The following is a 14,211-nucleotide window of genomic DNA, read 5'->3' as shown; positions in this document are numbered from 1 at the left end:
ATGACGTTTCTAAACGAAAAAAATGACATTTAAAATTGCTCACGGCTATAATGTATTGCCAGAGCCCAGCAATATACATATAAAACAATTTTAAAAAACAGCGTGGGTCCCCCCCAGTCCATACCAGGCTCTTCGGGTCTGGTATAGATATTAAGGTAAACTCCACACCATTTTTTTTTTTTAATGGCGTGTGGGGGGCGTTTTTTCTTAATTCTGTCATTGGGCTCCCATTAACCACTTCAATACACTATATTATATATTGTACACTGCACTATATACCCTGCACTGTATTATTTATACTACACTGAGGGCACTATATACTCTGAACTGCAGTATATTTACTATACGGACTGCACTATATACTCTGCTGAAAAATTGGGCCTTAGGTGTTGGTGGTGGCAGAACACGGTAACCCCTCACAGCTACTCTTATTGGGCTCAGGAGCGGTCCCTGCTGTTAAATATTATTTCAGAAGCTGCTTGCCCTCTTTTAGTGGCCTGTGAGCGTCTGCCTCTCCTTGAAGGCCTTTCTGACATAATGGGTATTTTTTTTTTTTAACACGGCACTACACTGTATTATATACTGTGTACACTGCCTGAAGTGTATTTGAAACTGTACACACTGTATTATATACTGTGTACACCACCTGCACTGTATTATCTACTGTACCACTGCCGAATGCACTGTATATATAGGCTACGCTGAATGCAGAGAATATATATATATATATATATATATATATATATATATATATATATATATATATATATATATATATATATATATGTATCAAATATACTGCCTGTACTGACTGAATATAGAGTTTACACTGTATATATAGGCTATGCTGAATGCAGAGTATATATTATATTAGTCTGACTGTATATATATATATATATATATATATATATATATATATATATCAAATACACTGCCACTAACTAACCTGCCTGCTTAATCTAGCTCAATCTCTCTATCTCCGTCCACTATAACACATGCTGTGATTGACCAAAGCATGCAGGTCAGGTGTATGCTTTGGCCAATCATCATACAGCAATGCACTGTATTATGGGAAGTGCATTATGGGAAGCTTGAATTTGCCACAAATGCCCCATAAAATTCGCTGTTCGGCGAACGGACAAACACCCGATGTTCGGATCGAACTTACGTTCGACTCTAACTCAAAGCTCATCCCTAATCACCACCTTGAAAGTAGAAAAGTGCTGCCATAATATACATTCCACAATCATATATTGTAGTACATCAAAATGTATTTAAATCTATACTCACATACATTTGAAAAAGTCTGTCAGTTTCCCCGTAGAGCTCAACAGTCCACCATCCAGTGGGGCATAGGTGGAAACATCCACATTTCTCTTTAGTGCAAAATGTATGCAATCCCCCTGGTATAGGGCTATATACTGAGGCAGAGAGAAAAAGGATTTTCTGGAGTTCTCAAATGTGCCTCTGAAAAGCCCAATATATAGGAGGGAGGTAGATCAATGCCCGTGTTTCACAGTTCACATAATTGAAAGAAAACAGTGGAGGCTGATAGTCTTGTGTTGATGCCAGTCTAACGCTATATAGTTATGTGTGCGTTACTGCCAGTTTAACACCATATCATTTTGTGCATTACTGCCAGTTTAATGCCATTTACTTCTGTGTGCTTTACTGCCAGTTTAACACCATTTACTTCTCTGTGCATTACTGCCAGTTTAACGCCATATAGTTTTGCGTGCGTTACTGCCAGTTTAACGCCATATAGTTCTGTGCGTCACTGTACATTTGGCACATTATATTACAGTATATTATAGTGTATCCGTGGAGTGTGTCTGTGTAGTGTGAGTACTTAAAAATTAAAGTGCACCATACACCTCTTTACATTGATTAAAGTGCATCTACCTACAGATTTCAACTTCTTCTGCATTTGCTTATAAGCACCGCCCACTCCCTCCCAATAATGTCTGGGAGGACAACAAGGAGAGGCAGATGTTCCCTTGGCACTGTAAGGAGGCCAGCAACAAATGTGTCCACAGGCAAAGGAGGACAGGGTGGTCAGTCCTCAGGCAGGGCATCATTTCCTCTGTTTAGTGAGTTTGCCCATGCTATGTAGCCACAGCATGCAGAGAAGGTGGTGGACTGGCTTACTAAACTTTCCTCATTCTCCTCATCCTCTGTCACACAGAGAGACAAGTGTGCAGTCCCCTGCAGTTGCCAGAGTGGATAAACCTACCTCCTTGTCCACATCTATTCCTGCCATAGCCCCAACATCAGCCATTGAGGAATCAGCTGAGTTATTTGACCACAGCATCAGCCACTTGCTCCTTGATGATGCCCAGCCATTAATGGATTCAGATGTTGGTTCTGAGGTTGAGGATGACATGAACATGAGCCTAGAGAGAGGGAGGAACACTGGTAGACAAATTGGCATTCATGTTCCCCAAGCCACAGCATATTGCCAAGTTGTCTCCAGTGGTAATGATGAAGATGAAGGAGATGGAGATGAAGATGATGATGATGAGGTCACTGATGTGACCTGGGTGCCAGAGCAGCGGAGGAAACTGAAGGTGAGGCAGCACAATCCCAAGGAGGCCGACATCAAGACAGAGTAGAGAGCAGCCACCCTATTCCATCACATCTGCAGCAGATTGCGCTGTTGCTATCTGCAAACTGTGTCTCAGGCACATCAAACGTGGCAAAAACACCAAACATTTGAGTACCACATGCTTAACAAGACATTTAATTTCCAACCACTCAGCCCATTGGCAAGAGCACCTAAAAGCCACACAAAAGGGGCAAAAATCTGTCCCTCCTCCTCCTCCTCCTTACCCACTTCAGTCTTTCCCTGTGATACCGAGTCATTACCTTTCACCAGCCTCCACTGACAGGGATGATGGTATAGCACAGGGTGTCCCAGGTCCTAGCAGCACACCGCCAGCTGTAGACTGTAGCCAAGAAATTTCTCTGCCCCATCTGCTGGAGCAGGAAAAAAATACAGTTCCTGACACCCATATGCCCAACATCTGAATGCAAGCTTGTCAAAGCGGTTGGCTCTCCAACTTCTGCTTTTCAGCCTGATGGATTCTGCCCGTGAATTTGCACAATGTGCTGTACCACAATGGCAGGTTCCCAGTCGCTACTACTTTTCACGTAAAGGCCATTCCATCTCTCTACCATCACGTGGAAGGGAATGTTCTGGCATCGTTGGGCAAGGCAGTCAGCCATAAACACGTGGTCACATGACACTTGGTCCAGCTAACAAGCATGGGCAGGGACGATATATTTCATTCATAACACACTGGGTAATGCTGCTTGCAACTCGAAAGGATGCAGGACAGGGCTCGGTGCTTCAGCTTGTTGTGCCCCCACATCTCCATACAGCTGGTGGTGAAGATGCCAGGCTTTTGAGCTCTACTCCCTCCTCCTCCTCCTCCTCCGCCACCTGAAGAATTGTCCTATGACCATCAGGTACCCCCTAAGCGTTCAAAGGGCTATTCCCATAGTCGGGCTAAAAGGTGCCATGCATTGCTTCAGCTGGTGTGTTTAGGGGACAGGAACCACACCAGAGCAGAGATTCTTGCAGCTCTGCAGGGACAGGCCCAGCTGGAGCCATGAATTGTGGTGTCCAATAATGGCTCAAAGCTCCTGTCCACCCTTAGACAGGGAAAGTTGACACATGTGCCATGCCTGGTGCGCGTCCTCAATTTGGTGGTGCAGTGTTTCCTAAGTACGTACCCAGGGTTGCAAGATGTACTAAAGAAGGCCAGAAGAGTCTGTAGTCATTTCAGGCAGTCACACACAGCCAGTGCTCGGTTGGCTGAAATTCATCTGGAATTCCACCCGTAAACGGCCTGATTTGTGACATCCCCACCAGGTGTAACTCAACTTTGGCAATGCTGTACATGCAGCAGAGGGCTGTCAACGAGTACCTGTGCCAGTATGACACGACGACAGGCTCAGGCCGCCTCTGCTTTTTTTCCTCATGCCAATGGCTGATCATTAAGGATGCATGCACTGCACTGTCACCATTTGAGGAGGCCACAAGGATGGTGAGCCGTGACAGTGCATGCATCAGTGACACAATCCCTGTTGTGTTCCTGCTGGAGCAGACTCTGCATGACATTATGGATAGGGCACTGGAGATAGAGCAGCAGCAGGAGGAAGAGGAGGACTTCCTTTCCTCTCAAGGCCCACTTTATCCAGATACCATCATTCCTATGTCACAGAACACAAAGGAGGAGAGAGAGGATGAGGATGAAGAGGAGGATTCTGGCGAGGGGAGGAGGATGAGGATTTTCATAGGCTTCGAAGAAGAGGAAGACATGCGTCAATCTGTAAGTAATGGCTTTCCAACCTCAGGACCCTTGGGAGTAGTATGTGGCTGGGAGGAGGAAGTTCCAGATGCTGTCATCCTGAGTGTCCCCAAGGAGTCTGCTTCTCAAGCCTCGGCAAATTTGAGGCGCATGGGCAACCTCATGCTTCAAAGCCTGCGAAAGGACCCAAGAATACATGGCATAAAGTAGAAGGATGATTACTGGTTGGCAACCCTCCTTGACCACCGTTATAAGGAGAAGGTCTCAGAACCCATCCCGTCCCCACAGAGAGTGCAGAAGATTAAATCTCTTGAGGACACGTTAAAGAGGATTTTATTGAACGTTTTTCCTGACTCAAGTAGGTTACAGTGTCGTGGAAAACGTAGTTTTGAGTCTTCCGTTGGTCAAGAGAGGAGCATTGGAGAAGGCGCCCACCTAAATGAGGCATTTCGGAATTTTTTTAGTCCTCACCACCCAGGGCTGTCAGCTTCCATGTCCCATCGGCAGCATTTGCATCACATGTGGAAGACAATTACCTCGGGACCAAAACAGAGATGGAGAGCTTTCCAGCTAACGATCCACTGACTTACTGGGTCATAAGAATAGACCACTGGCCAGAACTTGCCCAGTATGCTATTGAGTTGATGGGCTACCCTGCATCCAGCATGCTTTCAGAACAGGCATTCAGTGCTGCAGGAGGTTTCATTACTGATTATAGAACACTTCTGCCCACAGACTCCGTGGACCGTTTTAATTTTATAAAAAGGAATCCATTCTGGATTAGCAGCTATGAAGCCCCTGATGCCGATTTCACTGATTAAGTCTATTTGGGATGTCTCTGCAGGACTTCAGGGCTGCTTAGCTTTGAGGGTGTTCAATCATTTCACCTGGAAGAATGTTTTTGGTATAGGTTTCATGGGCACAATTAACACCCAAAGACCAAATTTTCAGCACCTGTTTGACAGGTACATGTTATTGCAATTTTTTACAGGAAGGCCAATTCTTGCTTTCATCAAGAGTACCTCTATAGGGTTACAGTGGGAAGGCGCCACCGACACCCAAAGACCAATTTTTCTGCACCTGTTTGACAGGTGGATATTAATGCAATTTTTTACAGCAAGGCCAATTCTTGCTTTCATCAAGATTACCTCTATAGGGTTACGGTGGGAAGGCACTACCGACACCCAAAGACCAATTTTTACGCACCCGTTACTTATATCCAAAGTCAAAGTGACACCAGAATGTATCCAAAAAAATCTCTAACCTTGTTCCCAGTGCACTACATTGTGGCCTCATCATACACACTGACTCCCCAACTGTTGCTGAGCAAAATAAAGGCAGCTTGCAGGGAAAATGTCATTTTTTTGGCTTTATAAATGCAATTATTGCTGCAGCAGATTCTAGACATGGTACAGATCTGCCACTTTACAGGTAAACTAAGGGCACCAAACCCCCCCCCCCGCACTATATTGGAAGGAATTTTTCATTTTTATGCTTTCACTTTAAAAATCTAAAAAATCAATGCTCATTTAAAAATTATGTTTTTTATGAACTTTTTTTTTACTAATACATGTCCCACAGGGCAGGACCCAGACCCCTATAACCATTGTATGCCCAATTACTTGCATTTAAGCCTTCAAAATGGGCACTTTTGATTTTTGACATTTGGGTCACATTGACTTTAATGGGATTCGTTATTCGGCTCCGAACTTTTGCGGTATTCAAAAAGTTCTGGTGCAAACCGAACAGGGATCTGTTCGGCCCATCCCTAATTATGATATCATTTTCTTAGCTTACAGTATATGGTGCACAATAGTTTAACCTGACTTTCTGTTATAGAAAAAAAACTATAAAAACAACCCTGTTAAAATGTTAAGAAATTGACTGCATTAGTAATATAAAATATATTTTCCATGGCATCCTGATTAGAAACCATATAAAAAAGATTACGTTATGGTTAATATAAGACAAACGTATCATTAACTTGTATTGGTGTCATCTTATCCTCAGGATTAGTATTATCCTCTTTTAACTTTTGGGTAATACTGTAGAAATACTGCTTTCATCAAGTCTGGCATTTTGCACACGTGTACATTACAGGTAAGCTAATAGCTTTTAACTGCCCTTATGTTAGGATTAGTGCCATTTACTATACAAATATATTGAAACATTTTCATAACATATTTTGGCAGTCTTATGTGTTTACTAATCTGTGTATATAGTCAAATTGCATAGGAAAGTAATTTATACTTACGACTTTGAATCCCAAAAGGTTGTTTAAAGAGCAGCCAACTTGTTTCTAAAAAGGGTATAAAACACATTGGGTGATAAAAAACACAGCACTGAAGCAAACATTACAAAATACATTATTTCTCATACAAAACAATAGTCTAGATAGTACCTACAAATAAATCTGTAGACTAATAACTAAAAGGTATATTAACACAAGACAATAGGATATACTAAATCTATATGCCACACATTATGAGAAATAACACAACGCTAACACAACAAAAGTCAAATTTAAAGATTTTGGCTTTTGTAACACTTTCAAATATAAAGAAAATCAACGTGATTGAATGCTTGCCCTGTCACAAATCTATTACATTTGTTACGGGATTTATGTTACCATACCCAGTTAAAATGTAAAAAATAATACAATTTTACGTTCAAATTTTATTTATTTAACACTATATATTATTTCAAAGACAGTAATACATACAATAAGCCAATATCCGTATCAACAAAGCTTCACTAAATCTTACAAGACACAGGCACGATACATAATAGGTAAAATATCAGTTATTGCAAACAGGGTAGGTCACAAACTAGGAAAAAGATTATATATATCATATATCATATATAACTTCCAATAAATATTAAACTAAAAAAAATTCCCTCCCTGGAACTTCAGAGGAGTTGGCAAATCAAGCTGAATCATAACAATATATACAGGATACAATGAAGAGAAAGCCTGAGACCAAGCAAAGGAGAGAAGTCAAAGAAGGAAAGGGGAAAAAGAAGGGAGAGAAGGAGAAGGGGAGACCTAAAACTCACAATAATCACAGAGTAGATGAACTAGCCAAGTGTGGGACAAAGCCGAACCTGAACATATGCCAATGGTTCTCAGGTCTGTTCAAAAAGCGTCTGTTTATTATTTATCACACTAGCCACCTTATTATTAACATGATCCAAGACATTTTATGCGGCATGCGGCTGATAGAAATAATATAATTTTAAGAGCATCGAGCTGAGATGGAGAGACTCGCTAAGCCATCCCACTATGGCTTACAAAAGTCGAAGAACCTAACATGATGGAAGACCTGGTACTATCTTCTCAAAATAAACATGAGCCCTATTCCAGTACTTGGATCCATTGGAATATGTTCAAATTCTCAGACAAGGGTGAAGCCTTTTTGGGTCTCCCTAACCCTACCCTCCCCTCTTTTCATCCTTCCTCTTTTCCCTCCCTAATCCCCCCCCCCACCCCAATCCCGTTCCTCTCTACACTTGCCCTGTCTACTCTGTTTAAAGGGAAAAGATTCTATATCATCACATCTTCACATTCAAAACATTCAGTATGATCTAGAGTAGTGATGGTTAGACTATATACCTATGCTGCAGGATGTCTTTTATGATGGCTATGTTGTTTTTACCCCTGATTGATCATCTGTGCACTTTATGATGAATGCACTTTTTGATGTATTTCTTTACAGATTGTGGACTATTACTGTACCACCATGTTGACATCCCATGAATGTGATATAAATGAAACTCATAAAACATCCAAAACACACTTATTATTATTAGGTATTATTTGCTTTTTGCCTTTTACTTTAGTATGGTCCCATGGTATTTTTTTCATTTTGCGAATGCTGGATACTTTAAATAAGAATTTGCAAAATATAATTTTATAAAAAATATAATAAAATTGTGAAACTTCACAAACAATGTATGTTAAATCATTTTGGGCACTACTACTGAGATTTAAAATTAAATATTGTAATCTTACCAGAATGTTATCCACTTGTTCCAGGAAAGACATGAAATAAGCAACATTTTGCTCTCTCTGAGGCAAGACAAATAAATAAATTGATTACTGAATAAATTATATATGATTTTTACTCTAGTTGGTTAAAGAGATATAACACTAGATGTAACGACACTTTCTAAACAATAGTCCATATCCTAAACAATTGTTCTGTAGTTTTTAATTAAGCAAGGATTATATATTTGCAGTCTCTGCATTATAGAGGAAGAGCTGAATTATAGAATACTAACTGGAAAGAGAAATACCCTTCATATTAAAGAACGCCTGTCATAACCAGATTAAATTTATAATAAGCATTTAGGCCTCATGCACACTGGACATTTTTACAGCTGCTTCTAGGTGCGTCTGGGGTTTTTTTTTCTGCCTCTAAACTCCCCTTCATGTTAGCCTATGTGTCCATGCACACGTTTAGTGGCAGAAACTTTTAGCCCCATGTACGTGGGACATTTTTACAACCTCTCTTGAACAATTTAACTTGACAAATAGTAACCCATGTTTAAAAGGTCTGTTTTGCAGCGTTTATATGCCGCGTTTAGCGGTGTTTTGCCGCGTTTGTGTTTAGAAGCTTTTAAAAAAAAAAATTTTTTTTTTAACCGCTTCAGCCCCGGAAGATTTTACCCCCTTCCTGACCAGAGCGTTTTTTTGCGATTTGGCACTGCATCGCTTTAACTGACAATTGCGCGGTCGTGCGACGTGGCTCCCAAACAAAATTGACGTCCTTTTTTTCCCACAAATAGAGCTTTCTTTTGGTGGTATTTGATCGCCTCTGCGATTTTTATTTTTTGCGCTATAAACAAAATAAGAGCGACAATTTTGAAAAAAACGCATTATTTTTTACATTTTGCTATAATAAATATCCCCCAAAAATATATAAAAAAACATTTTTTTTCCTCAGTTTAGGCCGATCGTATTCTTCTACATATTTTTGGTAAAAAAAATCGCAATAAGCGTTTATTAATTGGTTTGCGCAAACGTTATAGCGTTTACTAAATAGGGGATAGTTTTATGGCATTTTTATTGATAATTTTTTTTTACTAGTAATGGCGGCAATCAGCGATTTTTATTGTGACTGCGACGTTATGGCGGACATGTCGGACATTTTTGACACATTTTTGGGACCATTGTCATTTATACAGCGATCAGTGTGATTAAAAATGAACTGATTCCTGTGTAAATGACACTGGCAGTGAAGGGGTTAACCACTAGGGGGCGGGGAGGGGTTAAGTGTGTCCTAGGGGAGTGATTACTAACTATAGGGGGATGGGCTGTGTGTGTGACATCACTGATCTCTGCTCCGATGACAGGGAGCAGAGATCCAGTGACACTTGTCACTAGGCAGAATGGGGAGATGCTGTTTACATCAGCATCTCCCCGTTCGTCCTCTCCGTGAGGCATTCGCGGGTATCCCCGCGGACTCGATCGAGACCCACAACCCGACTCAGCGGCGCACACGCAATAGCACGGCGGGGAATTCAAATAGACGTACAGGTACGCACATTTGCCCAGCCGTGCCATTCTGCCGATGTACATCGGCGTGCGCCGGTCGGGAACCAGTTAAAATGACCAAAAACAAAAAACGCCTGTAAACAAAATGCAGCTAAACGCGGATTACCGCGCTTAGATGCGTTTAGCCACGTTTAGATGCGTTTGGCATCTGAAACGTTGGAAACTTTGGCATCTGAACCCATTTTTTTTGCTTTTGAAGAGACGCTGTTAAACGTAACGGCCTAAAAACGGCAATAAACGAGACTGTGTACATGGTCACATAGGATAACATTGAATGAGTTCAGGGGCAGTTGAAAAAAGCATCCAACTGCCTCTGAACGTACGTTTAGCAGCGTCCCGTGTACATGGGGCCAAGAGGCAGCAAAAAAACACCAGTGCATCCAGGAGAAGCAGAGTTTGGGCAGAAAAAATGCTTATCTCTTGGGTGTAAATTTATTTCATTGGCCAGACTAAATAATTGGTCATTGAAATGAATTAGTGCTCAAGCACTAATGTTTAATAGCTTTTAGAAGCTATTAGCAGCTTCTAGCAACTGTTAGTAGCTTCAAATGTTTTTTCTGCCCAAACTCTGCTGCTCCTGACAGTGGGTTTTTTTCCTACCTCTAACAGCCTCTAAAGCTCCTGCCACTAAACTCTGATAAAAACCTGTGTGTGCATGTACACATAGGCTAACATGGAGGGCGCTTAGAGGCAGGAAAAAGGAGGGCGCATGCGCGAGTGCTCCGTAATGGCCGCCTAAGCCCGGAGCTCCGCACCACCCCGGACCGACGAGCGGCATATCCCCAGCCCCAGCAGAAGGAGGACTATTTCAAGCACTCCCCCCGCTCGCGGAACAGCGGGGGAACACGGTGAGATGGCCGGCGTACAGGCCCGCCGTGACCTGGGCCCGCAATTTGCAACGGTAGCGGCGGACGGGTCCTCCAAGATGGCCGCCGACGGGGACACTGATAGGCCTCACACAGCCTCTCTTCACAAGGGATCAGAACAGCGTCCCATCCTCACCCCTCCGACCCTGACCTATGCCCAGGCCACACAGGGAGGCCACAACACGCTCCAGACCGAGCACCAGCACCAAGCTCCACAGGCTGCTCCCAGAGCCTCTCACAGCAGAGAGCAGGGGGATGATGGCGCTTCTCCCTTAGGCATTCCCCCTCACCTCTCCTCCTATACAGGCTTACCACCTGGATACTCATATCAGGACATATCTGTCATGCAAGAGGAACTCTTCACCAAGTTTTCTACCCTCTTGGAAAGGGGCCTAGCCAATACTGCCTCCCAGATCACAAATGCTATCAAATCAGACCTCTCTAACCTGGGCTCTAGGATGGAGGCGATGGAAGACAAAATTGACCATACTGTCGCCAGAACCAACCAGAACGCCGCACACCTCCAGTCAGTCCAAGAACAGCTAGAAACGGCCCTATCAAGAATTGACGAACTTGAGAACAGGTCCAGGAGGTACAATTTCCGAATTAGAGGCCTTCCTGAATCCTTCACGGATATCCCCCTCACGGTGCAGGACTTTATCTCGGACCTCATCCCCAACATCCCGCCCCATAGGCTGGAGCTGGACAGGGCGCACAGAGCCCTGGGTCCCCCGAGGAAAGACGGGACCCCGAGGGACATAATAGTTAAACCGCACTTCTACGCGGTTAAAGAGGAGGTAATGAGACAATCCCGCCTGAAGCCCAAGCTTCAACACCAGGGCCACCAAATTCAGGTTTTTGCGGACCTCGCCCAATCCACCATCCAAAGAAGACGCACCCTCAAACCCCTCCTGTCAGTGTTGATGGAACGAGACATCAAATACCGCTGGACATTCCCCTTCGCGGTAAAGTTCACCATACAAGGCAAGACCCACACTTTCTCCAATCTCCCGGAAGGTGAAAAACTTTTCCTCTCCCTCAAGCTGATCTCCCAGGAAGCCCCCATGGAGCTCTCTTCATCTGCCTCGGGATCATCCAAACGACCCCCCCCAAGCAGCCCAGTCTCTCCTCTCTGGAACAAGGGCCACACTAAGAGGAGCAAAGATGGCAAGCCCCCTTAACGGAGCAAGAAGACCCTCTTCTTTCACACCCAGGCCTTTCACGGTCCCTCCTGTGGGGGACGTTCCCCCTTCTTTGAATGAGCTAACGCTCCTCTTTTTCAATCCCAAGACCCCAACGAGACCTCAGGCACAGGTCCTCGATCCTAAAATTTTCTTTTTTTCTACAGACGGGACTAAGTCTACGGTTGAAATCCTATACAGTATCCATCATATGGAGAACAGTCCTCGCGATCACTTGGCCTTTTTCCAGGAGAGTTCGCTCCCCATCCCAATCTGAGACTTTTACCAACGAGACCTCAGTTCCTAATAGCCCTCAATAACCAATTTCCTTTTCAGATCCAGGATCCAGGTTGCAGGTCACCTATGGTAGAAGGTCATGCTCCTCCCACGACATTGAATTACCTTCTCCCCGTTGTTCATTTTTGTGTTTTTTTTTTTTTTTTTGTACGTAAACAGCAGTATCAAATTGCACTTATTGAGTTGTAGATCTTACACTACGTTATGCAAATAGTATATATTTACGGTTCCTTAGAAGTATGGGTCCGGGGTGGTACCCATGCGCCTCCTCTCACCTCGAGGGCAACCACTGAGCCCCCGAAGAGTGAGACTTCTCTTGTCCAATATGGACGAGGGAAGACTTAAATTGGAGTTTAAGCGGCCTGACACACCGCTTTCCTCCACGGGTCCTTCTAGAAGACCCTTGTCGCTACAGTTTTTGTCTTTATTGTTGTTGTTTTTTTTATTTACTAGTCTCTCCTTTCTCTTCCCTCCTCTTCCTCTCACCTTTTCTTTCCCTCCTAGCTGGCCGTCTGGAGACCCCCCGATCCCTCCCACAAGCTACTATAGCACGGACCCGCCCACCTTCTCGTTTTCAAGGAGCTCTCCCCATCACAAGGTAAGCGGCTGCTGGGCCGGTGATCACTCCTCTCTCTGTTCCCATGACTGATCAAATGTCTAGAGGCCTGGACCTTAGGGTCGCCTCTCACAATGTACAGGGACTCAACTCTCCTAGGAAAAGAAGGGTCGCCTTAGACCATTATAAATCCCTCAAACTGGACGTAGTGCTCCTTCAGGAGACCCACTTTCCGATTCGATACAGTCCCAAGTTCTTACACGCCTTCTACCCATCATTCTTCATAGCCAACGCTCCAAACAAAACCAAAGGGGTAGCAGTACTTTTCTCTAAAAATAGCAAATTTAACCATATCTCTGACTTTAAAGACCCAGAGGGTAGGTTCATCCTTGTGAAGGGCACCCTGGAGGGAGTACTATACTCCATAATCTCTTACTATGCCCCTAATAAGGGCCAAGCATCCTTCTTCCAGAACCTCTTTGCAACTCTTGGCCCCCTCCTGGAGGGGAAAGTCATTTGGGGAGGGGACTCAAATGTAGCGTTTGACCAGGGTCTAGACAAAACCAACCCTCTCAAAGGAAAACTAACACGCCCCACCAAACTAAGCACTAGAATAGCTAAAATGATCCACTCCCAGGGGTTAGCAGATATTTGGAGGGAGCTGAATCCCTCCTCCAGGGACTTTACACACTTCTCCCCACCCCACCAGACCTACGCAAGGATAGATCACATTCTTATCCAAACTAATCTCATTCCTATGGCCACCAAAGCCAAAATTCTAGACATAGTCTGGTCGGACCACTCATTGGTCCTCCTGACTCTGAAAAATGTGCTATCACGTAGTGGAGGCTCTTACTGGAGACTGAACGAGTCTCTCCTGGGGGATCCAGTTCAAGCCAAATTAGTAGCAGATGCGATCAGGGAATATTTTCGGTTGAATGATGTGGGTAATATCTCCCCCGAAACACTATGGGCAGCCCACAAGGCCTCGGTCCGTGGTGAGCTTATCAGATTAGCCACTAAAGTTAAAAAGGAAAGGATGATAGACATTCTCAGGCTGGAACAAAAATTTATAGCTTTAAAAACCGAACATAAAAAATCCCCATCTAAAAACCTCAATGACAAATTAGACACAATTAGATTGGAACTCAACCTAGCCTTAACGGCAAAAGCTGAAAAACACATTAGATGGAGCGGTGCTAAATTCTACTGCCACAAAGACAGAGTAGGGACAATGCTAGCCGCGAAGCTCTCCCCCAAATTCCAATCTCGCACTTTCCCCAAAGTGCGCATAGCGGGTCAACCCCCCACGGCCAATCCATCCAAAATCATGACGGCCTTCCATGACTTCTACTCAGGCTTATACAAAGCCACACAAACACAGAGCGACAGTTCGACCGTCTCCTTCCTCGAGAGTGTCAAACTGCCATCTCTTTCCAAA

The 14,211-nt window shown here is 43.7% G+C and overlaps 1 protein-coding gene across 1 annotated transcript in view; it reads right to left on the bottom strand.

The window, feature by feature from the left end:
* The window catches only part of LOC141132292 (uncharacterized), a 40,522-nt gene that overhangs the window by 19,955 nt on the left and 6,356 nt on the right, over nucleotides 1–14,211 (bottom strand). The window contains exons 4-5 of the mRNA XM_073620552.1: nucleotides 8,326–8,382; nucleotides 6,568–6,612 (exon numbers count right to left, since the gene is read on the bottom strand). Of these exons, the coding sequence (XP_073476653.1) occupies nucleotides 6,568–6,612; nucleotides 8,326–8,382 (102 nt within the window). The remainder of the gene's footprint in view (nucleotides 1–6,567; nucleotides 6,613–8,325; nucleotides 8,383–14,211) is intronic.

This window comes from Aquarana catesbeiana, linkage group LG03, assembly GCF_042186555.1.
Source record: "Aquarana catesbeiana isolate 2022-GZ linkage group LG03, ASM4218655v1, whole genome shotgun sequence".
NCBI classification, from domain to species: Eukaryota; Metazoa; Chordata; class Amphibia; order Anura; family Ranidae; genus Aquarana; species Aquarana catesbeiana.
The sequence above is the reverse complement of the archived record's forward strand: the minus strand, read 5'-3'. Positions and strand labels throughout refer to the sequence as shown.